Here is a 27,326-nt window from a genome sequence, read left to right on the forward strand (position 1 = left end):
TGTAGTAAACACCAGCGGTAAACACCTTCGGTAAACACCAGTGGTAAACACTTGCGGTAAACACCTGCGGTAAACACCAGCGGTAAACACCTGCGGTAAACACCTGCGGTAAACTCCAGCGGTAAACACCTGTGGTAAACATCAGCGGTAAACACCAGCGGTAAACACCAGCGGTAAACACCTGTGGTAAACACCTGCGGTAAACACCAGCGGTAAACACCAGCGGTAAACACCAGCGGTAAACACCTGTGGTAAACACCTGCGGTAAACACCAGCGGTAAACACCTGTGGTAAACACCAGCGGTAAACACCTTCGGTAAACACCAGTGGTAAACACCTGCGGTAAACACCAGCGGTAAACACCTGCGATAAACTCCAGCGGTAAACACCTGTGGTAAACATCAGCGGTAAACACCTGCGGTAGACACCAGTGGTAAACACCTGTGCTAAACACGTGTGGTAAACACCAGTGGTAAACACCTGCAGGAAACACCAGCGGTAAACACCAGCGGTAAACACCTGTGGTAAACACCTACGGTAAACACCAGCGGTAAACACCTGTGGTAAACACCAGCGGTAAACACCTGTGGTAAACACCTGTGAGAATTCCAAGAGCAGTTCCCATGGATATTTCTCGAGCACGGTGGCTGGCTGCGGTCGTGGTGGCCGGCTGCGGTCGTGGTGGCTGGCTGCGGTCGTGGTGGCTGGCTGCGGTCGTGGTGGCTGGCTGCGGTCGTGGTGGCTGGCTGCGGTCGTGGTGGCCGGCTGCGGTCGTGGTGGCTGGCTGCGGTCGTGGTGGCCGGCTGCGGTCGTGGTGGCTGGCTGCGGTCGTGGTGGCTGGCTGCGGTCGTGGTGGCTGGCTGCGGTCGTGGTGGCTGGCTGCGGTCGTGGTGGCCGGCTGCGGTCGTGGTGGCTGGCTGCGGTCGTGGTGGCCGGCTGCGGTCGTGGTGGCTGGCTGCGGTCGTGGTGGCTGGCTGCGGTCGTGGTGGCTGGCTGCGGTCGTGGTGGCTGGCTGCGGTCGTGGTGGCTGGCTGCGGTCGTGGTGGCTGGCTGCGGTCGTGGTGGCTGGCTGCGGTCGTGGTGGCTGGCTGCGGTCGTGGTGGCCGGCTGCGGTCGTGGTGGCCGGCTGCGGTCGTGGTGGCCGGCTGCGGTCGTGGTGGCCGGCTGCGGTCGTGGTGGCCGGCTGCGGTCGTGGTGGCCGGCTGCGGTCGTGGTGGCCGGCTGCGGTCGTGGTGGCTGGCTGCGGTCGTGGTGGCCGGCTGCGGTCGTGGTGGCTGGCTGCGGTCGTGGTGGCCGGCTGCGGTCGTGGTGGCCGGCTGCGGTCGTGGTGGCCGGCTGCGGTCGTGGTGGCCGGCTGCGGTCGAGGCGGCCGGCTGCGGTTGAGGCGGCCGGCTGCGGTCGTGGTGGCCGGCTGCGGTCGTGGTGGCCGGCTGCGGTTGAGGCGGCCGGCTGCGGTTGAGGCGGCCGGCTGCGGTTGAGGCGGCCGGCTGCGGTCGTGGTGGCCGGCTGCGGTCGTGGCGGCCGGCTGCGGTCGTGGTGGCCGGCTGCGGTTATTACACACCCAGCAGTGATGGGGCCCCTGTGTGTTCACTCTACCACACCCAGCAGCGATGGGGGCCCCTGTGTGTTCACTCTACCACACCCAGCAGTGATGGGGGCCCCTGTGTGTTCACTCTACCACACCCAGCAGTGATGGGGGCCCCTGTGTGTTCACTCTACCACACCCAGCAGCGATGGGGGCCCCTGTGTGTTCACTCTACCACACCCAGCAGCGATGGGGGCCCCTGTGTGTTCACTCTACCACACCCAGCAGCGATGGGGGCCCCTGTGTGTTCACTCTACCACACCCAGTAGTGATGGGGCCCCTGTGTGTTCACTCTACCACACCCAGCAGCGATGGGGGCCCCTGTGTGTTCACTCTACCACACCCAGCAGTGATGGGGGCCCCTGTGTGTTCACTCTACCACACCCAACAGTGATGGGGGCCCCTGTGTGTTCACTCTACCACACCCAGCAGCGATGGGGGCCCCTGTGTGTTCACTCTACCACACCCAGCAGTGATGGGGCCCCTGTGTGTTCACTCTACCACACCCAGCAGCGATGGGGGCCCCTGTGTGTTCACTCTACCACACCCAGCAGTGATGGGGGCCCCTGTGTGTTCACTCTACCACACCCAACAGTGATGGGGGCCCCTGTGTGTTCACTCTACCACACCCAGCAGCGATGGGGGCCCCTGTGTGTTCACTCTACCACACCCAGCAGTGATGGGGGCCCCTGTGTGTTCACTCTACCACACCCAGCAGTGATGGAGCCCCTGTGTGTTCACTCTACCACACCCAGCAGTGATGGGGGCCCCTGTGTGTTCACTCTACCACACCCAGCAGAGATGAGGGCCCCTGTGTGTTCACTCTACCACACCCAGCAGTGATGGGGGCCCCTGTGTGTTCACTCTACCACACCCAGCAGCGATGGGGGCCCCTGTGTGTTCACTCTACCACACCCAGCAGTGATGGGGGCCCCTGTGTGTTCACTCTACCACACCCAGCAGTGATGGGGGCCCCTGTGTGTTTACTCTACCACACCCAGCAGTGATGGGGCCCCCTGAGTGTTCACTCTACCACACCCAGCAGTGATGGGGCCCCTGTGTGTTCACTCTACCACACTCAGTAGTGATGGGGCCCCTGTGTGTTCACTCTACCACACCCAGCAGTGATGGAGCCCCTGTGTGTTCACTCTACCACACCCAGCAGTGATGGGGGCCCCTGTGTGTCTCCATCGATTGGCAGCGCGTTTTCGGCAGCAAATTACGGAATGGAACACCCCACACAGGAAACTACTTCCGGACTACGGGAGATTATGTGGGGGGGACAAGCGGGCGACTCCCATGGCAGTGGGAGTCTGGACTCCCACAGCAGCACTAGAGTGGGGGGCGGAAAAGGGGGGAGAGGAGAGAGAGATGGAACAGGACAGAGAATGTCAACAAAATGGGAAAGACATTCGGGAAGTTTAAGCAACAGAACGGAAGGAGGACGGGTTAGCAGGGTGGAAGAGGGACAGAAATGTTGGACAGAGGGGGAGAGAGGGGTGGGAGGGAGAGGTGGGAGGGAGTGGAAGGGAGGGAGAGGAAGGGAGGGAGAGGAAGGGAGAGGGAGGGAGGAAAGGCACACACATGAGTGGGTGGGTGAGAGCCAGCGTCACTAATGTGTACTTCCTGTGCACCACAAGCTGCTACCTGCCTGGCCACACCTGGCCACACCTGGCCACACCTGGCCCGGGAGAGAGAGAGGCGGGCCACAGGACACTGTGGGGGCCACAGAGGGCCACAGGGGAGGCGGGAGACGAAGTGGTCCACAGCACCTAACATTGAGACCAATTAATTCCAGTCATGATAAAGGGAAGATTTCCGCTCCAAGAATAATGTTAGTTAATGCTGAGTCCCATGGCGTCCCAGACCCCCTGGTCAAGGGTCACCAGACCCCCATGGTCAAGGGTCACCAGACCCCCTTGGTCAAGGGTCACCAGACCCCCATGGTCAAGGCTCACCAGCCCCCATGGTCAAGGGTCACCAGACCCCCATGGTCAAGGGTCACCAGCCCCCATGGTCAAGGGTCACTAGACCCCCATGGTCAAGGGTCACCATACCCCCATGGTCAAGGGTCACCAGCCCCCATGGTCAAGGGTCACCAGACCCCCATGGTCAAGGGTGACCAGACCCCCATGGTCAAGGGTCACCAGACCCCCATGGTCAAGGGTCACCAGTCCCCATGGTCAAGGGTCACCAGACCCCCATGGTCAAGGGTCACCAGCCCCCCATGGTCAAGGGTCACCAGCCCCCATGGTCAAGGGTCACCAGACCCCCATGGTCAAGGGTCACCAGACCCCCCATGGTCAAGGGTCACCAGACCCCCCCATGGTCAAGGGTCACCAGACCCCCCATGGTCAAGGGTCACCAGACCCCCCATGGTCAAGGGTCACCAGACCCCCATGGTCAAGGGTCACCAGCCCCCATGGTCAAGGGTCACCAGCCCCCATGGTCAAGGGTCACCAGACCCCCATGGTCAAGGGTCACCAGACCCCCCATGGTCAAGGGTCACCAGACCCCCCATGGTCAAGGGTCACCAGACCCCCTGGTCAAGGGTCACCAGACCCCCATGGTCAAGGGTCACCAGACCCCCATGGTCAAGGGTCACCAGCCCCCATGGTCAAGGGTCACCAGCCCCCATGGTCAAGGGTCACCAGACCCCCCCATGGTCAAGGGTCACCAGACCCCATGGTCAAGGGTCACCAGCCCCCATGGTCAAGGGTCACCAGACCCCCATGGTCAAGGGTCACCAGCCCCCATGGTCAAGGGTCACCAGCCCCCCATGGTCAAGGGTCACCAGACCCCCATGGTCAAGGGTCACCAGACCCCATGGTCAAGGGTCACCAGCCCCCCATGGTCAAGGGTCACCAGCCCCCCATGGTCAAGGGTCACCAGACCCCATGGTCAAGGGTCACCAGCCCCCATGGTCAAGGGTCACCAGCCCCCCATGGTCAAGGGTCACCAGCCCCCATGGTTATGGGTCACCAGACCCCCATGGTCAAGGGTCACCAGACCCCCATGGTCAAGGGTCACCAGCCCCCATGGTCAAGGGTGACCTGACCCCCATGGTCAAGGGTCACCAGACCCCCATGGTCAAGGGTCACCAGACCCCCCATGGTCAAGGGTGACCTGACCCCATGGTCAAGGGTGACCTGACCCCATGGTCAAGGGTCACCAAACCCCCCATGGTCAAGGGTGACCTGACCCCATGGTCAAGGGTCACCAGACCCCCATGGTCAAGGGTCACCAGACCCCCCATGGTCAAGGGTCACCAGACCCCCCATGGTCAAGGGTCACCAGACCCGCATGGTCAAGGGTCACCAGACCCCCATGGTCAAGGGTCACCAGACCCCCATGGTCAAGGGTCACCAGCACCAGACCCCCCATGGTCAAGGGTCACCAGACCCCCCATGGCCAAGGGTGACCTGACCCCATGGTCAAGGGTGACCTGAACCCATGGTCAAGGGTCACCAGACCCCCATGGTCAAGGGTCACCAGACCCCCATGGTCAAGGGTGACCAGACCCCCTGGTCGAGGGTCACCAGACCCCCATGGTCAAGGGTGACCTGAACCCATGGTCAAGGGTCACCAGACCCCCATGGTCAAGGGTCACCAGCCCCCATGGTCAAGGGTCACCAGACCCCCCATGGTCAAGGGTCACCAGACCCCCCATGGTCAAGGGTCATGGGGGTACTACCGAACCCCACCAGTCCTGTGAACACCACCACCAGTCCTGTGAACACCACCACCAGTCCTGTGAACACCACCACCAGTCCTGTGAACACACCCACCAGTCCCGTGAACACACCCCATCAGTCCTGTGAACACCACCACCAGTCCTGTGAACACACCCCACCAGTCCTGTGAACACCACCACCAGTCCTGTGAACACCACCACCAGTCCTGTGAACACCACCACCAGTCCTGTGAACACCACCACCAGTCCTGTGAACACCCCCACCAGTCCCGTGAACACCCCCCACCAGTCCCGTGAACACCCCCCACCAGTCCTGTAAACACCACCACCAGTCCTGTGAACACCCCCACCAGTCCCGTGAACACACCCCATCAGTCCTGTGAACACCACCACCAGTCCTGTGAACACCACCACCAGTCCTGTGAACACCACCACCAGTCCTGTGAACACCACCACCAGTCCCGTGAACACCCCCACCAGTCCCGTGAACACCCCCCACCAGTCCTGTGAACACCCCCACCAGTCCCGTGAACAGCGCACACACGCTACCGTGAACACGAACAACAACAACGCTCCCACAGTAGGTGTAGGGAAGCACTGATGTGCGGCATGCTGGGAGCAACAGCCTGGTGGAACAGAGAGCCCGGAGCTGTGGGAGTGGCTAGTTCACACCTTCCCCTACACCGGAGGATGTACAGTGTGTACACTCAGTGTAGTACACCTTGTACACTGAAACACTCCCACAGTGTCCATATGTGTACCAATGGTTGGTGTGGGGCGTGTGTAAGTACACCCTTCTCTCACTCGTGGGTCCTATATAATCTAACCACGAAACCTGGTAATATATGTCAATAACGGCGGCTGTCAGCCATTGCTCTGCCTCTCAGCGCTCTTCACAAACCTACCCTACCCTAACCTAACTTACCCTACCCTAACCTACCCTTACCTACTCTACCCTAACCTACCCTACTCTACCCTACCCTACCCTAACCTACCCTACCCTAACATACCCTACCCTAACCTACCCTACCGTACCCTAACCTAATCTACCCTACCCTACCCTAACCTACCCTACCCTAACCTAACCTAACCTAACCTACCCTACCCTACCCTAACCTACCCTAACCTAACCTAACCTACCCTACCTTAACCTACCCTACCCTACCTTAACCTACCCTACCCTAACCTAACCTAACCTACCCTACCCTACCCTAACCTACCCTAACCTAACCTAACCTAACCTAACCTAACCTACCCTACCCTACCCTACCCTAACCTACCCTACCTTAACCTACCCTCTGGGAAGCATCCACTACTTACCGGACACATCAATAACGCAGTGATTGCAACTTTACCAAAGCAGCAGAATTTTTACGTTGGAAAGCACAAAAATTGGAATGGATTGGGCGGAAGAATGAGGCAAGACTTCGTAATCGGGTAGAAAAAGGCCCATAGAAAGGGGCCCCATAGAAAGGGGCCCCATAGAAAGGGGCCCCATAGAAAGGGGCCCGTTGAAAGGGGCCCGTAGAAAGGGGCCCGTAGAAAGGGGCCCGTAGAAAGGGGCCCGTAGAAAGGGGCCCTTAAAAAAATGGATCTTAAAGAGAAGGGCTTGTAGAAAGGTTCTTAAGGAGAGGGGCTTATAGAATGGGGGTGGTGGGAGAGGGCAGGAGGGGGAGGTCCTTGTGGAAGAGGTAGGAGCCACAAGACAAGTGCTGAAAGGGGTCACAGAAAGGGCCAATTGAGAGGGCCCGCTGGATAATGCTGCACGGAGGAACAATTGGAATAAAGAACATTTCCAAAGATTAATATGAATGGGCACTTGAAGGGGTTGGTGCAGGACCATGCTTGAGGGGGGGGGGGTTCAGGGGAGGGTAGGGCACGAGAGGGGGGGGGGTAACAAGGGGTCTGAGGACGAGGGGGGGGATCTATGGGAGGAGGGGGGGGTCAACACAGCCTCTTAGTATCGTGTGATTGATCACCTCCGCTAAACCATATCACAGACTATATAGATTATAAAGATAATATTATTGTTAACAGGAACCTGCTTGCTTGATGGCGTTCCGGGAGTTGTTCTACTCCCCAGGCCTGACTTGGAGAAAATTTTCTAGTTTTCTCCTGAAGATGTCCACGGTTGTTCTAGCAAGCGCAAAGTAATATAGTACTGGAAACCTAATTACTACCATAATGAATAGCAATGAACACACACACACACACACACACACACACACACACACACACACACACACACACACACACACACACACACACACGCACGCACACGCATTTGCGGAAACATGAAACATTTGCATTTGCAGAAAACATTTGAAATTTGCAGGACACATTTGAAACATTCGCGGAAATACTGAGAAAGAGCTCAGAAGCAATGGCCACAGTGAGGGATGTAGCTATGCAAGCAGCTACCTCACAGGAAGCAGCAAGGTGCACCAGTCAGCTGCTGGAAAGAAAAAGATCATTGGTAGCTGTAGGCATCAAAGAACAGGAAGGCTCCAATAGGCAAGAATGGAATAGCAAGGACAAAGAGGCAGTAAATGGAATACTAAAGGGGTGGAAGGGGCTGAACAAAACATTGAGAAGGTTTTCAGGTTGGGCTGTACAACAAGGACAGAGACCGCCTGGTAAAGATAGTGTTTGCAAATGAGACCACGAAGGAGGTTATTCTAGAAAGGAAGAGTCATCTGCAGTATGTAGAGGAATACAAAAAAGTATTATAAAAAGTATTATAAAAAGTAAAAAGTAAAAGTTAAAAAGTATGGGCACAAGAAGAAAGCCCAGACATAATAGCACTCACAGAAACAAAGCTAACGAAAACCATAACAAATGCCGTGTTTCCACGGGACTACTATGTAGTGAGGAAAGAGGGAGAAGGAAGAGGTGTTGGTGTAGCTCTACTGATAAGAAAAGGCTGGAGTTTTGAAGAGATGGTTATTCAGGGTTGTGAAGATTTCAGTGACTACATAACAGGTACCATAGCAATTGGAGGACAAAAAGTTATAGTAGTAGCCATATATAACCCCCGACGAAACGATAGAAGACCCAGACAGGAATATAATAGAAACAACTTGGCCACCATCAATATAAGAGAGAGAGCAGTTTCTGTAGCTAGCAGGAACGGATACTGACAACTAATCATGGGAGACTTTAAGATAGATTGGGAGAAAAGAGACCCACATGGAGGACCAGACACATGGAGAGCTAAGCTGCTGGATGTGGCAACAAGAAACTTTCTAAGTCAACACGTCAAGGGACTGACAAGAATGAAGGGAGAGGATGAACCAGCTACGCTTGATCTGATATTTACCCTAAATGAGTCTGACATAAGAGAAGTTAAAATTTAAAGCCCCCTTGGGAATGTGTGATCACAATGAATTGATCTTTAAGTACCTGGTAGAGCTAGGAATTATTTCCCCTAAAAAAGAACTGTGAAACAAAGCGCTGGCGTACCGAAAGGGAAATTATGAGGAGATGAAAAAATTCCTGAGGGATATACCATGGGACACAGAACTCAGAACTAAGTCCGTACAAGACATGATGGACTATGTCACCCAAAAGTGTCAGGAGGAAGTAAACAGGTTTATCCCGGCCCGACAGGAAAAAAACGAGAAGCAAAAGAAGAATCTGTGTTTTAATAGGGCATGTATGAAAGAAAAGGAACTGAACAAAAGGGCGAGGAGGATCTTCCGAAATAACAAAACATCACAAAGCAGAGAGAGATACTAGAGCAATAGGAACGAGTATGTCAGTGTGAGAGGAGAAGCTGAGAAAAAGTATGAAAATGATATTGTTAATAAAGCCAAGATCGAACCAAAGCTAGGAGAGGTCACTGGGCTAGGAGAGGTCACTGCGCTAGGAGAGGTCACTGGGCTAGGAGAGGTGGCAGAATACCAGGCGGTCTTGGAAGGCTTCAAAATTACAAGACATAAGGTCAAACGGCATCTGTTGAATCTGGACGTGAGAAAGGCTGTTGGCCCGGGCGGAATTTCACCATGGGTATTGAAAGAGTGGGGAAGAGCACTTTGCTTGCCACTTTCCATAGTGTATAGTAGGTCACTGGAAACGGGAGACCTACCAGAAATATGGAAGACAGCTAATGTAGTCCCAATATACATAAAGGGTGACAGACAAGAGGCACTGAACTACAGGCCAGTGTCCTTAACTTGTATACCATGCAAGGTGATGGAGAAGATTGTGAGAAAAAACCTAGTAACACATCTGGAGAGAAGGGACTTCGTGACTAATAGCCAACATAGATTCAGGGAGGGTAAATCTTGCCTGACTGGCTTAATAGAATAATTCTACGATCGGGTGACACAGATTAAGCAAGAAAGTGAAGAATGGGCGGACTGCATTTTTATGGACTGTCGGAAAGCCTTTGACACAGTACCCCATAAAAGGCTGATGCATAAGCTGGAGAAACAGGCAGGAGTAACTGGTAGGGCGCTCCAGTGGATAAGGGAGTACCTAAACAATAGGAACCAGAGAGTTACAGTGAGGGGTGAGACCTCAGAATGGCGTGAAGTCACCAGTGGGGTCCCACAGGGCTCTGTACTCGGACCTATCCTGTTTCTGATATACGTAAATGATCTCCCAGAGGGCATAGACTCATTCCTCTCAATGTTTGCTGACGACACCAAAATTATGAGAAGGATTAAGACAGAGGAGGATAGCTTGAAGCTTCAATAAGACCTGGACAAACTGAGGGAATGGTCCTACAAATGGTTGTTAGAGTTTAAACCAAGCAAATGTAATGTAATGAAGATTCATTATGGAGTAGGTGTAGGGCGGACAGTCCTCCTTGCTATCATAAATCACTATATTTCCAATTTCTAAACTTTTCCTTCACGTGTGCCTCTCCATCTTCTTTGTTTCCCTCCGTACTCCACCCCCCCCCCCCACCCAAAAGTTAAAGAGGGGTAAGATGTGAGGGGGAAGGAGAGGAGGGGAGGAGGGAGAGGAGGGGAGGAGGGGAGGAGGGAGAGGGGGGAGGAGGGAGAGGGGGGAGGAGGGAGAGGGGGGAGGAGGGAGAGGGGGAGGGAGGGAGAGGGGGGAGGAGGGAGAGGGGGGAGGAGGGAGAGGGGGAGGGAGGGAGAGGGAGAGGGGGGGAGGAGGGAGAGGGGGGGAGGAGGGAGAGGGGGGAGGAGGGAGAGGGGGAGGGAGGGAGAGGGGGAGGAGGAGGGAGAGGGGGAGGAGGAGGGAGAGGGGGGGAGGAGGGAGAGGGGGGGAGGAGGGAGAGGGGGGGAGGTGGGAGGAGGGGGGAGGCTGAAGCCAAAGATATGTGACCGTAGAAGCCTCGCGTTCAGGCCCAGACGTGCAGGGCTTCCTCCCAGCCTCGACCACCCTGGGAAACCCAGTGCACACACCACGACACACCCAGTACACACACCACGACACACCCAGTACACACACCACGACACACCCAGTACACACACCACGACACACACCCAGTACACACACCACGACACACATACCCAGTACACACACCACGACACACATACCCAGTACACACACCACGACACACATACCCAGTACACACACCACGACACACATACCCAGTACACACACCACGACACACCCAGTACACACACCACGACACACACCCAGTACACACACCACGACACACATACCCAGTACACACACCACGACACACATACCCAGTACACACACCACGACACACATACCCAGTACACACACCACGACACACACACCCAGTACACACACCACGACACACACCACGACACACACCCAGTACACACACCACGACACACCCAGTACACACACCACGACACACCCAGTACACACACCACGACACACACCCAGTACACACACCACGACACACCCAGTACACACACCACGACACACACAGTACACACACCACGACCCAGTACACACATCACGACCCAGTACACACACCACGACACACACAGTACACACACCACGACACACACACACAGTACACACACCACGACACACACAGTACACACACCACGACACACCCAGTACACACACCACGACACACACAGTACACACCACGACCCAGTACACACACCACGACACACACAGTACACATCACGACCCAGTACACACACCACGACCCAGTACACACACCACGACACACACAGTACACACCACGACCCAGTACACACACCACGACACACACACACAGTACACACACCACGACACACACAGTACACATCACGACCCAGTACACACACCACGACCCAGTACACACACCACGACACACACACACAGTACACACACCACGACACACCCAGTACACACACCACGACACACCCAGTACACACACCACGACACACACACACAGTACACACACCACGACACACACAGTACACACACCACGACCCAGTACACACACCACGAGACACAGTACACACACCACGACCCAGTACACACACCACGAGACACAGTACACACACCACGACCCAGTACACACACCACGACCCAGTACACACCACACCACGACCCAGTACACACACCACGAGACACAGTACACACACCACGACCCAGTACACACACCACGACCCAGTACACACACCACACCACGACCCAGTACACACACCACGACCCAGTACACACACCACGACCCAGTACACACACCACGACCCAGTACACACACCACGACACACACACACAGTACACACACCACGACACACCCAGTACACACACCACGAGACACAGTACACACACCACGACCCAGTACACACACCATGACCCAGTACACACACCACGACCCAGTACACACACCACGACCCAGTACACACACCACGACACACACACACAGTACACACACCACGACCCAGTACACACACCACGACCCAGTACACACACCACGACCCAGTACACACACCACGACCCAGTACACACACCACGACCCAGTACACACACCACGACCCAGTACACACACCACGACCCAGTACACACACCACGACCCAGTACACATATCCATTAAAGTGAAAATGGTCTAATACAAAACAAACCTTTAACGAAAATATAAAAACGGAAAATAAAACGAAATAACAAAACATAACAAATATGGCAAATCATAACACAGAACGAAAAGGCAATGTAAAGGACCTGGGTGTACTCATGTCGGAAGACCTTACCTTTAAAGAACACAATAAAGTAGCCGTCACAACTGCAAGAAAAATGACAGGTTGGATAACAAGAACTTTTCACACTAGAGATCCTATACGATGATGATACTTTTCAAAACGCTTGTGCTCTCTAGAGTGGAGTACTGCTGCACAATGACAGCCCCTTTCAAAGCTGGAGAAATTGCTGACCTGGAGAGCGTGCAGAGATCCTTTACTGCTAGAATCCACTCAGTAAAACATCTAAATTACTGGGACTGACTAAAGAGCCTAAAACTGTACTCCCTTGAGCGCAGGCGGGAGAGGTACATAATAATTTACACATGGAAGACATTAGAGGACCTGTTCCCAAACCTGCACATGGAAATAACATCACATGAGACCAGAAGACATGGCAGGATGTGCAGAATACCCCCGTTGAAGAGCAGAGGTGCAACAGGTACTCTGAGAGAGAACTCTATCAACATCAGAGCCCCGAGACTGTTCAACACGCTTCCACTACACATAAGGGACATAACTGGCCGACCCCTCACAGTGTTCAAGAGAGAACTATCAACATCAGAGGCCCGAGACTGTTCAACACGCTTCCACTACACATAAGGGACATAACTGGCCGACCCCTCACAGTGTTCAAGAGAGAACTTGACAAACACCTCCAAAGGATACCTGATCAACCAGGCTGTGACTCATACGTCAGGCTGCGAGCAGCCGCGTCCAACAGCCTGGTTGACCAGTCCGGCAACCAGGAGGCCTGGTCGACGACCGGGCCGCGGGGACGCTAAGCCCCGGAAGCACCTCAAGGTTACCTCGTAACACCAAGCTCGTTGTTAAAGTTAAAAACATCGCAACGTCAAGACATCGCAACGTTAAGACATCGTAACATTTGCAACATGGCATTAGACCAGTGGAAGAGCAATGATGACGTCACAGTGCCACAGAATATATCCCTGAATATAAGATAAGTTGCTAGTGGCCCCCAGGTACTCCCGTTGACCCCCCAGGTACTCCCGTTGGCCCCCCATGCACTCCCGTTGGCCCCCAGGTACTCCCGTTGGCCCCCAGACACTCCCGTTGACCCCCCGGCACTCCCGTTGACCCCCGGCACTCCCGTTGGCCCCCCAGGTACTCCCGTTGGCCCCCCAGGCACTCCCGTTGGCCCCCCAGGCACTCCCGTTGGCCCCCCAGGCACTCCCGTTGGCCCCCAGGCACTCCCGTTGGCCCCCCAGGCACTCCCGTTGGCCCCCCAGGTACTCCCGTTGGCCCCCCATGCACTCCCGTTGGCCCCCAGGTACTCCCGTTGGCCCCCCAGGCACTCCCGTTGGTCCCTAATCAAACACTCCGGTGGGGTACCCCCATGGTTGTGGGAGAGCCGTGAGGTACCCCCATGGTTGTGGGAGAGCCGTGAGGTACCCCCATGGTTGTGGGAGAGCCGTGAGGTACCCCCATGGTTGTGGGAGAGCCGTGAGGTACCCCCATGGTTGTGGGAGAGCCGTGAGGTACCCCCATGGTTGTGGGAGAGCCGTGAGGTACCCCCATGGTTGTGGGAGAGCCTTGAGGTACCCCCATGGTTGTGGGAGAGCCGTGAGGTACCCCCCCATGGTTGTGGGAGAGCCGTGAGGTACCCCCCCATGGTTGTGGGAGAGCCGTGAGGTACCCCCCCCCATGGTTGTGGGAGAGCCGTGAGGTACCCCCCCCCCATGGTTGTGGGAGAGCCGTGAGGTACCCCCCCCCCCCATGGTTGTGGGAGAGCCGTGAGGTACCCCCCCCCATGGTTGTGGGAGAGCCGTGAGGTACCCCCCCATGGTTGTGGGAGAGCCGTGAGGTACCCCCATGGTTGTGGGAGAGCCGTGAGGTACCCCCATGGTTGTGGGAGAGCCGTGAGGTACCCCCATGGTTGTGGGAGAGCCGTGAGGTACCCCCATGGTTGTGGGAGAGCCGTGAGGTACCCCCATGGTTGTGGGAGAGCCGTGAGGTACCCCCATGGTTGTGGGAGAGCCGTGAGGTACCCCCATGGGTGTGGGAGAGCCGGGAGGTACCCCCATGGGTGTGGGAGAGCCGGGAGGTACCCCCATGGTTGTGGGAGAGCCGTGGGAGCGCCTCGTCGAAATAGCAACCCAAATTAGTTAGAATTAGAATTTGGGTTACTAATATTTTACAAATTAGAATTAGTAAATTGGAACCTCAGGTGAGGTATTAACCACGTCGCGTGAAGGGGGGGGGGGGGAGGGGGAGGGGAAGAGTGGTCTTCTTTAACCCTAACGAAGAGGTATGTTGGGTCTACCCGGTATGTTGCCGCATACCTCCCATCACACGTGACTGTGATATGCTGTAGTGAAGTATACTGAAGTCTCACCTTATTAAGGTATTCGTAAGCTGTGTGTTAACTGGTTCGCGAGAAAGTTGGAACAAAAAACACAGAGGTAGCTAAGTCGTGCACGGGTACAAACAAGAATAATACAATCACAGATGAAAATATTTGGAGGTATTATGCAGACGGACAGTGCAGATATGGGCCCAGAGGCACGGAATGATCATTCATGCACCCACGGAAATGCCGAAACTGGTTAGGGAAAGGCAGATGTCGTTGTGATACAGAGTAGATATTTTCACCCTAAGTTATGCAAACTCTCAGTTAATGAGAGGAAATGCTACGATCTTCATTGCCCTGATTTCCACGTCAGAGGTACACAGCGCTATATAAGAGAGGAAGTCCAATATAATAGCCCTGATATTTTTTTTTAGAGGCAGGTACAAACAGAGGGAGAAACAGACAGGCATAAACGTGGCAGGAGTACGGATGGAGAAGGGGAAATGCCCAAGACTGGACTACAGTTCGTCATCAAGCCCACACATACTACACCCCCCAACTACACAGAGACTACCACACTCCCCAGTATCACTTCCAAAACTGGACAAACCATTGCCACAACAACACACCCTGGGTCAGGGTAGAGAGGAGGGAGAACTACCAAAACCTTCCAGAAGTGACACACAATATGGAAAATCATTCATATTTGCAAACATTCAAGGTTTAAAGCCAAAGTCAAGAAATAAAGTTAAGTTCATAAATGGCCTCCTATTAGAGTCAAATTCAATATTTGGGGCATTCACGGAAACTCATACAAAAGATTACATGGATGGTGAAATCTGGATTCCAAATTATAATTTATATAGATATGATAGAAAAACTAGGTCAAATGGAGGAGTAGGTCTCTTATATTAAAGAGGTCCTGGTATGCACAGAACTACTAAACTCAACTAATGAGGTGGTAGAGGTACTTGGAATTAAGGTAGAGAAACTAAACCTAATTATTATTCTAATATATAAACCGCCAGATACAACGGTTGAGGAATTCACAGAGCAGATGCACAAAATAGAGAACATACTTGATAACCTAGTAAACCCAGCTCCAGATATTATCTTCCTTGGAGATTTCAATTTACCGAGTCTAAGATGGAGAATGATAAACACAAATATCATAGCAGGGAATGACCCGGGAAATAACCAACCACAGGTCAGAGAACTTTTGAGATTCTGTGACAAATTCTCGCTCAATCAACAGATTACAGAACCAACTAGGAACGAAAACACACTAGACTTGTTATTCACAAACAATGATGAACTAATCAGAGACATTACAATCTCAGATACTTCATACTCAGACCATTGAAGTGCGAACTAGCATAAATAACGGTAGTGGGTCTAAGAGACCCAACAAGCGAGAAGGAATATTCAATCAATTCAATTTCAACAATAAGAGGATCGACTGGGAAAAAATATATGTAGACCTTGCAACCATTCAATGGGAGACCGTTTTAAGCGACAAAACTTCCACACAGGGAATAGCTCAACTGACAGCTGAACCTTACAAGGTCTGCTTGAAGCACGTGCCTGTGAGGAGGGCCAGAAAGAGGACCAACCTAGAAAGAGAACGCAGACGACTGTACAGGAGAAGGAAAAAAATAACGGAAATGCCTCGGCAGACACAACTATCACAAGCAAGGAAAATAAGCCTAAGCAGGGAGATCGAAGAAATAGAACAAACGTTGAAGCGATCATATGAGTCTGAGGAAATAGAATTGGAAAAGATAGCTATACAAGAGATAAAGAAAAATCAGAAATATTTTTTCGCATACGCAAAATCAAAAACCTCGACCAGTATTGGACCGTTAATTACAACTGAAGGTACGTACACAGAGGACAACAAAGAGATTAGTGAAATTCTAAGAAGCCAGTATGAGGCTATGTTTAGCACACCAATAAACAACATGAAAGTTGATGACCCAGACAGCTTCTTTATGAATGACATTCAAGCTGCAGATAATACAACGGATATTACCACAAACTTGGAAAACTTTGAAAGAGAAATTGACAATATGCCTATGCAGTCAGCTCCTGGGCCTGACTCATGGAATTCAATACTCATAAATAAATGTAAAGTACCAGTAGCGAGAGCACTCAGCGTAATATGGAGAAAGAGCCTGGATACAGGGGAGATACCAGCAGCACTTAAATCTGCAGATATAGCTCCGTTGCACAAGGGGGAAGTAAAGCCTTGGCAAAAAATTATAGGCCAGTTGCACTAACATCACACATAATAAAAGTGTTTGAAAGAGTGATTAGGAATCAAATTTCTAGTTTTATGGAAAACAATGAATTGCACAATCCAGGACAACATGGATTTAGAGCGGGAAGATCCTGTCTGTCACAGTTACTCAACCACTATGACAAAATCACAGAAGCCCTAGAAGAAAAGCAAAATGCAGATGTTGTATACACAGACTTTGCAAAGGCGTTCGACAAATGTGACCATGGAGTGATAGCTCACAAAATGAGGTCAATGGGAATAACTGGAAAAGTAGGACGCTGGATACTCAATTTCCTGTCGAACAGAACACAAAGAGTAACAGTTAATCAAATAAAATCGAGTCAAGCGATGTTAAAAGCTCTGTACCTCAAGGTACAGTCCTTGCACCGCTACTGTTCCTTATTCTCATATCAGATATAGACAAAAATACACGTCACAGCTTCGTGTCGTCCTTTGCAGATGACACAAAAATCAGGATGAAAATTACCTCTGCTGAAGACATTGAAAAACTACAGGCAGATGTCAACAAAGTTTTCGATTGGGCAGCAGAAAATAACATGATGTTTAACAGTGATAAATTTCACGTACTCAGGTACGGCAAAAATGAGGATCTGAAACGTAATACAGGGTACAAAACGCAATCAAATCTGTCCATAGTAGGAAAACAGCATGTCAAGGATTTGGGAATAATGATGTCCGACGACCTAACGTTTAGGGAGCATAACCAAGCAAATATTGCGTCAGCCAGAAAAATGATAGGATGGATTACGAGAACTTTCAAATCCAGGGATCCCATCACAATTTTTGTACTCTTCAAGTCACTTGTGTTGTCCCGTCATGAGTACTGCTCAGTACTCACTTCCCCCTTCAGAGCAGGAGAGATTGCTGAAATTGAGGGAATACAGAGAACATATACGGCACGCATAGACGAGATAAAATACCTAAATTACTGGGATCGTCTCAAAGCTCTCCAAATGTACTCTCTAGAAAGGAGACGAGAGAGATACCAAATAATATACACATGGAAAATACTGGAGGACCAAGTCCCAAATCTAAACAGTAAAATAACAACGTACTGGAGTGAACGATATGGAAGAAAATGCAAGATTGAACCAGTGAAGAGCAGAGGTGCCATAGGCACAATCAGAGAACACTGTATAAACATCAGAGGTCCGCGGTTGTTCAACATCCTCCCAGCGAGCATCAGAAATATTGCCGGAACAACCGTGGACATCTTCAAGAGAAAACTGGTCTGTTTTCTATGAGAAGTTCCGGATCAGCCGGGCTGTGGTGGGTATGTGGCCCTGCGGGCCGCTTCAAGCAACAGCCTGGTGGACCAAACTCTCAAAAGAGTTTGGTCCACTCTTGGCCAGGCTCGGGCCAAGCCCGGCCCGAGCCTGGCCTCGGGCCGGGCTTGGGGAGTAGAACTCCCAGAACCCCATCAGGCAGGTATCAAGCAGGTAAACTGAACTACACAGGACTCTAATGGGGCAGTTCTGGAGCTGGGTAGCGGGGGGGGGGGGGGTTGAGGGTACGTGAACAAGAGGACACAGGTGAAGACTTTAGTACCCACATGAGCCACAGGGACGTTAGGAAGAACTTTTTCAGTGTCAGAGTAGTTAACAGGTGGAATACATTAGGCAGTGATGTGGTGGAGGCTGACTCCATACACAGTTTCAAGTGTAGATATGATAGAGCCCAGTAGGCTCAGGAATCTGTACACCAGTTGATTAACAGTTGAGAGGCGGGACCAAAGAGCCAGAGCTCAACCCCCGCAAGCACACCTAAGAGGCCCCCGATGGCTGCACCAGAGCCCACAGGAGCCTCCAGGGGGCCGGACAGTGTCTGGCAGTGGACGGAAACAACACACACAAGAGACTGGCCAGAAAAGGAACCTTCAAGAATGTCCTGGAATGCGGATCTGGCCCCGGGGGCCGGACCGCCCTCGGGGCCGGACCGCCAATCTTTCTATCAGTTCTGGTATGTGGCTCCGGATGTCCCAAGGAGCCGGCGCTTGTCGGGTTCTTTAAGCGTTGGCCACTCTGGGTGAGGTCTCAGGGGAGGAGGCTGCCACAAGGGGGCAGGAGGCTGCCACAAGGGGGCAGGAGGCTGCCACAAGGGGGCAGGAGGCTGCCACAAGGGGGGAGGAGGCTGCCACAAGGGGGGAGGAGGCTGCCACAAGGGGGGAGGAGGCTGCCACAAGGGGGGAGGAGGCTGCCACAAGGGGGGAGGAGGCTGCCACAAGGGGGCAGGAGGCTGCCACAAGGGGGCAGGAGGCTGCCACAAGGGGGGAGGAGGCTGCCACAAGGGGGGAGGAGGCTGCCACAAGGGGGGAGGAGGCTGCCACAAGGGGGGAGGAGGCTGCCACAAGGGGGGAGGAGGCTGCCACAAGGGGGGAGGAGGCTGCCACAAGGGGGCAGGAGGCTGCCACAAGGGGGCAGGAGGCTGCCACAAGGGGGCAGGAGGCTGCCACAAGGGGGAGGAGGCTGCCACAAGGGGGCAGGAGGCTGCCACAAGGGGGCAGGAGGCTGCCACATGGGGGGAGGAGGCTGCCACAAGGGGGAGGAGGCTGCCACAAGGGGGAGGAGGCTGCCACAAGGGGGCAGGAGGCTGCCACAAGGGGGGAGGAGGCTGCCACAAGGGGGGAGGAGGCTGCCACAAGGGGGGAGGAGGCTGCCACAAGGGGAGAGGAGGCTGCCACAAGGGGCAGGAGGCTGCCACAAGGGGCAGGAGGCTGCCACAAGGGGCAGGAGGCTGCCACAAGGGGCAGGAGGCTGCCACAAGGGGCAGGAGGCTGCCACAAGGGGCAGGAGGCTGCCACAAGGGGCAGGAGGCTGCCACAGGCTTCACTATAAGGTATAAACTGATTGTGAGGCTTATAAGCACTATAGTGTGGGTGTATATACCAACCCGTTCTCGCACTTGCTTATAGTCAATATCGTGCTTATGAATAAGTGCATATGTGACATACTAATTTATTATGAATATTTGAGTTAATCTTGAAATGCTGAATAGAAAACCACAACCTAACCTAACCTTCTTAGTATGTTAAGATATTACAATTAGTACTGAACCTATACCTATATTGACATTACAGTTTTATAAAAATAATGAAACAAAACTAAAATATTTAAATAAATTGTAAAGTAACTCAGGATATTGTCAAATTTTGTATAAAACATCTATTGTTTAATAAAACAGAGGAAAAGTTAGTGCCCTGAAAAAAATATGGCTTGGAATATGCTACATAAATACTTATTTATAAACAAAATAGTGACTAGAAGCAATAAGTCATATATGTGCTGTCTTGTCCGAGAGCGGGTTGCAACTACAGTGTAGTGGTGGTGAAGGCTGTCTATCTGGCACCACCGTCTTTGTCTCTAGTCACCATTATATATAACTTTTTTCTTTTCTCTTTTATATTTTCTTTTCTTTTAACTTTTCTTATAATATATATATATATATATATATATATATATATATATATATATATATATATATATATATATATATATATATATATATATATATATATATATTTTATATATATATATATATTTTATATATATATTTTATATATATATATATATATATATATATATATATATATATATATATATATATATATATATATAAAATATATATATAAAATATATATATATATATAAAATATATATATATATATATATATATATATATATATATATATATATATATATATATATATATATATATATATATATATATATATATATATATATATGTCGTACCTAGTAGCCGGAACGCACTTCTTGGCTAGTTGTGGTAACTAGCACAATAATGCTAGTTAAAAATTCGGTATAAGTCGTCACATCAACAATGGGTTCGAGATCGACTACAAGTACAGTTTCTAAATTAAGCAACTGACATATGTGGAGAGTGTCACCATTGATATGTTTGTCCTGCACACATATCAATTGTGACACTAGCTCTCCACATATGTCAGTTGCTTAATTTAGAAACTGTACTTGAGGTCGATCTCGAACCCATTGTTGATGTGACGACTTATACTGAATTTTGTAACTAGCTCATCAAGATTGTAACTTGCTTAGCTAAATGAATTGTGGGGTTCAGTCCCTGAGCCCATTATGTGCCTCTGTAACCCTTTCCACTACCGCCCACACGATGGGTATGGGGTGCATAATAAATTAACTAAATTAACTTCTTGGCCTACTATGCAAGGCCCAATTTGCCTAATAGGCCGAGGGATTTTCTTTATTTTCAAATAATTGTTTCCATTTGGTTTATTTTAATATTATTATTAGATTATTTTAAGAACATAAATTATTGATTTAGTTATGTTAGTTTAGGTTAGGTTAGGTTAAGGTAGGTTAGGTAAGGTAGGTTAGGTTCAGGTCATATATCTACGTTAGTTTTAACCTAAATTAAAACAAATTAACTCATACATAATGAAATGGACAACTTTATCATTTCATAAGAAAAAAATTACAAAAATATTTAAATTCAGGAAAACTTGGCTTACTAGGCAAATCGGGCCTTGCATAGTAGGCCAACTACTGCATTCTGGCTACTAGGTACAACATATATATATATATATATATATATATATATATATATATATATATATATATATATATATATATATATATATATATATATATATATATATAAACTTTTTCTTCCGTAAACATTCCCAGGTGGGTCAAGCGCGTCTCCTTGTGACCTCAAATGGATGGGTGACCCACAGGCGCTGTTGCTCATGGTGCAGGTCAATGATACGACGATGCAACATACCCGCCCCCCCCCCCATGTCACGGCGACTTGTGTGCACTACAGTACTTGTATTTAGTGTATGGTACGACCCCCCCTCCCCCCCCCCCCCCTCCATCACTCCTTACATTATTGATTTGCAACGCCGGGTGGCAGGTGTTGGGGGGTGACAGGTTTGGTAGTGTTGGGGATGTCTGTATGGCCCTCCCACACATGGAGGGGTCCCCCCCCCCATCTCTCTTTCACCAATGATGACGCTCTTCAAGACGCTAGTGCTCTCTAGAGTGGAGTACTGCTGCACAATGACAGCCCCTTTCAAAGCTGGAGAAATTGCTGACCTGGAGAGCGTGCAGAGATCCTTTACTGCTAGAATCCACTCAGTAAAACATCTAAACTTTTGGGACCGACTAAAGAGTCTAAACTTGTTCTCCCTTTAGCACAGGCGGGAGAGATACATAATAATTTACACACATGGAAGACATTAGAGGACCTGGTCCCAAACCTGCACACAGAAATAACATCACATGAGACGAGAAGACATGGCAGGATGTGCAGAATACCCCCGTTGAAGAGCAGAGGTGCAACAGGTACTCTGAGAGAGAACTCTATCAACATCAGAGGCCCGAGACTGTTCAACGCGCTTCCACTACACATAAGGGACATAACTGGCCGACCCCTCACAGTGTTCAAGAGAGAACTATCAACATCAGAGGCCCGAGACTGTTCAACGCGCTTCCACTACACATAAGGGACATAACTGGCCAACCCCTCACAGTGTTCAAGAGAGAACTATCAACATCAGAGGCCCGAGACTGTTCAACACGCTTCCACTACACATAAGGGACATAACTGGCCGACCCCTCACAGTGTTCAAGAGAGAACTATCAACATCAGAGGCCCGAGACTGTTCAACACGCTTCCACTACACATAAGGGACATAACTGGCCGACCCCTCACAGTGTTCAAGAGAGAGCTATCAACATCAGAGGCCCGAGACTGTTCAACACGCTTCCACTACACATAAGGGACATAACTGGCCGACCCCTCACAGTGTTCAAGAGAGAACTATCAACATCAGAGGCCCGAGACTGTTCAACACGCTTCCACTACACATAAGGGACATAACTGGCCGACCCCTCACAGTGTTCAAGAGAGAACTATCAACATCAGAGGCCCGAGACTGTTCAACACGCTTCCACTACACATAAGGGACATAACTGGCCGACCCCTCACAGTGTTCAAGAGAGAACTTGACAAACACCTCGAAAGGATACCTGATCAACCAGGCTGTGACTCATACGTCAGGCTGCGAGCAGCCGTGTCCAACAGCCTGGCTGACCAGTCCAGCAACAAGGAGGCCCTGGTCGGGGACCGGACCGCGGGGTCGTTGATCCTCGGAACCTTCATCTGGGTTTTTTTTTGGGGGGGGGGGGGAGTAAAGAGGAAGGAGAGGCATAGGTGAAGGGAAGTATAGAAGTGGGAAATACAGTGAGAGGTATGAAAGCAGGCGGGCTGTCCGCCTTGCTGACACGATGTGTGGGTGTTGGCAGCTAAGCTAAGCTGGCTCCCTCTTGTCAGGGAGCTGTGAGTGTGTGAGAGGTTCTTCACATGTGTTTCACCATATATGGATGTCCATAGATGAATACTGTGTAGCATTCATATATACACACTCCGATGCTTCCACACATGTTATTCTGTTTAAGGCTCTTTATTTTATTATTATTATTTATCGAGTTGTTCATACATACACATATATGAACTGTTCATATATACACATATATATCTCATCTGGGGATTATATACTGTGGGGCGGGGTTTTCATCCAGAGAATCGAGGCTCTTGGGCCACCAATTGTGGGAGCGGGGCGTCTCATCTTGGGCCACCAGCTGTGGGAGTGGGGCGTCTCATCTTGGGCCACCAGCTGTGGGAGCGGGGCGTCTCATCTTGGGTCACCAGTTGTGGGAGCGGGGCGTCTCATCTTGGGCCACCAGCTGTGGGAGCGGGGCGTCTCATCTTGGGTCACCAGTTGTGGGAGCGGGGCGTCTCATCTTGGACCACCAGCTGTGGGAGCGGGGCGTCTCATCTTGGGCCACCAGCTGTGGGCGTGGGGCGTCTCATCTTGAACCACCAGCTGTGGGAGCGGGGCGTCTCATCTTGGGCCACCAGCTGTGGGAGTGGGGCGTCTCATCTTGGGCCACCAGCTGTGGGAGCGGGGCGTCTCATCTTGGAGTAATCTTTCTAACATTGGGTCCTCTAACATTTCGATGGTGTTCCACACCCTGATGGCTTGGTGCTGCAGTCTGATGTTTAGTGGCTGTGTGTTCAGGAGTTCGTGGAGCTCCTGGATTGTCTGATCATATGGTGGACGGTGTTTTGCTGCTCTCCTTAGCGCCTTATTTTGTACTGCTTGCAGTTTCTGCATGTTAGTTTTCTTTATGGTGTGTAGTGGTACTGGGGGATACTCTAGATGCGGCCGAACTAGAGCCTTATATAGGTGGATCTGAATGTTAGTACCGAGGCTTCGGAATAATCTTAGCTTTCCTAATGGAATTTCCTTCTGCGCCTCCTCCCTCCTCCCTTTCCCTCACACATCCCTGTGAGAGCGGATCCCTGCCCCTTCCTACCTCCCATCCGGCCTCTGCTCCCCCTACCTCCCATCCGGCCTCTGCTCCCCCTCCCTCCCATCCGGTCTCTGCTCCTCCTCCCTCCCATCCGGCCTATACTCCTTCCTCCCTCCCATCCGGCTCCTACCTCCCCTCTCCCTCCCTCCCTCCCTCATTTATCTCCCATGTGCACACACGGGCCGCCGAGCGCGTTCGCGCACACACGTGCGAACATACACACCTACTGCATACATACCTACGCCCCCCCACACAGGTGTGTGAAATGGAACATCTGGAGCATCTGGAGCGAAAGAACTTTGTAACACAGCATCAACATGGGTTTGGCAGTTCCTGCCTCACAGGGCTAATTGAATTCTACGACCAGGCAACAAAAATCAGGCAAGAAAGAGAGGGAAGGGCAGACTGCATATTTTTGGACTGCCAGAAAGCCTTTGACACAGTACCACACAAGAGGCTAGTGAGAAAGCTGGAGATGCAGGCTGGAGTGAAAGGGAAGGTACTCCATTGGATAAGGGAGTACCTGAGCAACAAAAGACAGCGAGTCACTGTGAGGGGTGAGGTCTTCGATTGGCGAGACGTCACAAGTGGAGTCCCGCAGGGGTCAGTCCTTGGACCTATACTGTTTCTGATTTTTTTTTTTTGAGATATATACAAGAGTTGTTACATTCTTGTAGAGCCACTAGTACGCGTAGCGTTGCGGGCAGGTCCCTGGAATACAATTCCCGCCGCGAAGAACCGTTGTTACAACCAAGTACACATTTTACTGTTGAGTTAAACAGAGGCTACAGTTAAGGATTTGCGGCCAGTAAATCCTCCCCGGCCAGGATACGAACCCATGCCAGATATATGTAAATGATCTCCCAGAGGGTATAGAATCGTTTCTCTCAATGTTTGCTGATGATGCAAAAATTATGAGGAGGATTGAAACAGAGGAAGATAGTAGGAGGCTACAAGATGACCTAGACAGACTGAGTGAATGGTCCAACAAATGGCCGTTGAAGTTCAACCCGAGTAAATGCAAAGTAATGAAACTAGTCAGTGGAAACAGGAGGCCAGACACAGGATACAGAATAGGAGATGAAGTACTTAATGAAACGAACAGAGAGAAAGATCTAGGAGTTGATATCACACCAAACCTGTCTCCTGAAGCTCACATAAAAAGAATAACGTCTGCGGCATATGCGAGGCTGGCTAACATCAGAACCTGTGTAAGGAATCATTCAGAATCTTGTATACCACATATGTAAGACCAATCCTGAAGTATGCGGCCCCAGCATGGAGCCCGTACCTTGTCAAGGACAAGACGAAGCTGGAAAAAGTTCAGAGGTATGCCACTAGACTGGTCCCAGAACTAAGAGACATGAGTTACGAAGAAAGGCTGCGGGAAATGCACCTTACGACACTGGAAAACAGAAGAGTGAGGGGGAGACATGATCACAACCTACAAAATCCTCAGGGGAATTAACAGGGTAGACAAGGATAAACTGTTTAACACGGGTGGTACGCGAACAAGGGGACACAGGTGGAAACTGAGTACCCACATGAGACACAGAGACGTTAGAAAGAACTTTTTCAGTGTCATAGTTAGTAATGGAATGCATTAGGCAGTGATGTGGTTGAGGCTGACTCCATACACAGTTTCCAATGTAGATATGACAGAGCCCAATAGGCTCAGGAACCTGTACACGAAATGATTGACAATTGAGAGGCGGGACCAAAGAGCCAGAGCTCAACCCACGCAAGCACAAATAGGTGAGTACACACTAACAGCGCTCGGAGGTCGTAATCCTTTGGGCCCGGGTTCGACTCCTAGTCGAGGCACAAACAAATGTGCAGAGTTTCTTTAAACTTGTGGACGGTCGGGGATTGAACGCCGACCTGCAAGAAGCGAGACCGTCGCTCTACCGTCCAACCTGAGAGGTGAATAAACAGGAAATTATAAGGAAATTTGCGAGGAACTGAAGGCCAGCTTGGATGGAGCGGCCACAAGTGGAGGAGGCAGCTGCCAGTGGTGGGAGAGGAGTGGAGGAGGCAGCTGCCAGTGGTGGGAGAGGAGTGGAGGAGGCAGCTGCCAGTGGTGGGAGAGGAGTGGAGGAGGCAGCTGCCAGTGGTGGGAGAGGAGTGGAGGAGGCAGCTGCCAGTGGTGGGAGAGGAGTGGAGGAGGCAGCTGCCAGTGGTGGGAGAGGAGTGGAGGAGGCAGCTGCCAGTGGTGGGAGAGGAGTGGAGGAGGCAGCTGCCAGTGGTGGGAGAGGAGTGGAGGAGGCAGCTGCCAGTGGTGGGAGTGGAGTGGAGAAGGCAGCTGCCAGTGGTGGGAGAGGAGTGGAGAAGGCAGCTGCCAGTGGTGGGAGAGGAGTGGAGAAGGCAGCTGCCAGTGGTGGGAGAGGAGTGGAGAAGGCAGCTGCCAGTGGTGGGAGAGGAGTGGAGAAGGCAGCTGCCAGTGGTGGGAGAGGAGTGGAGAAGGCAGCTGCCAGTGGTGGGAGAGGAGTGGAGAAGGCAGCTGCCAGTGGTGGGAGAGGAGTGGAGAAGGCAGCTGCCAGTGGTGGGAGAGGAGTGGAGAAGGCAGCTGCCAGTGGTGGGAGAGGAGTGGAGAAGGCAGCTGCCAGTGGTGGGAGAGGAGTGGAGAAGGCAGCTGCCAGTGGTGGGAGAGGAGTGGAGAAGGCAGCTGCCAGTGGTGGGAGAGGAGTGGAGAAGGCAGCTGCCAGTGGTGGGAGAGGAGTGGAGAAGGCAGCTGCCAGTGGTGGGAGAGGAGTGGAGAAGGCAGCTGCCAGTGGTGGGAGAGGAGTGGAGAAGGCAGCGTATTACCGGGGATGTTAAGAGAGGCAGCGCGGGCCCTCAACACAGGCTCTAGTTATTATCTTCAATGAGTAACTGACAAAGGATGAATTACCCAAATGCTGGAAGCAGTAACTGTGGTGCCAGTTGACAATAATGGAGACA

At 51.6% G+C, this 27,326-nt stretch overlaps 2 protein-coding genes across 3 annotated transcripts in view; one reads left to right on the plus strand and one right to left on the minus strand.

Annotated features, from left to right (window-relative positions):
* The window catches only part of LOC123769566 (protein Wnt-5b-like), a 501,917-nt gene that overhangs the window by 335,289 nt on the left and 139,302 nt on the right, over window positions 1-27,326 (minus strand). The gene's annotated exons all lie outside the window — the stretch shown is intronic.
* LOC138354454 (circumsporozoite protein-like) lies at window positions 26,364-27,203 on the plus strand. The gene has a single exon (XM_069308649.1). It carries the CDS (start codon window positions 26,364-26,366, stop codon window positions 27,201-27,203), a length of 840 nt encoding a protein of 279 aa, XP_069164750.1.

The sequence above is a fragment of the Procambarus clarkii genome, chromosome 63 (assembly GCF_040958095.1).
Source record: "Procambarus clarkii isolate CNS0578487 chromosome 63, FALCON_Pclarkii_2.0, whole genome shotgun sequence".
Taxonomy (NCBI): Eukaryota; Metazoa; Arthropoda; class Malacostraca; order Decapoda; family Cambaridae; genus Procambarus; species Procambarus clarkii.

Bases quoted from the DNA above. Each gene is read 5' to 3' on its own strand.
- LOC138354454 (XM_069308649.1), top strand. From the start codon at position 26,364: ATGGAGCGGCCACAAGTGGAGGAGGCAGCTGCCAGTGGTGGGAGAGGA.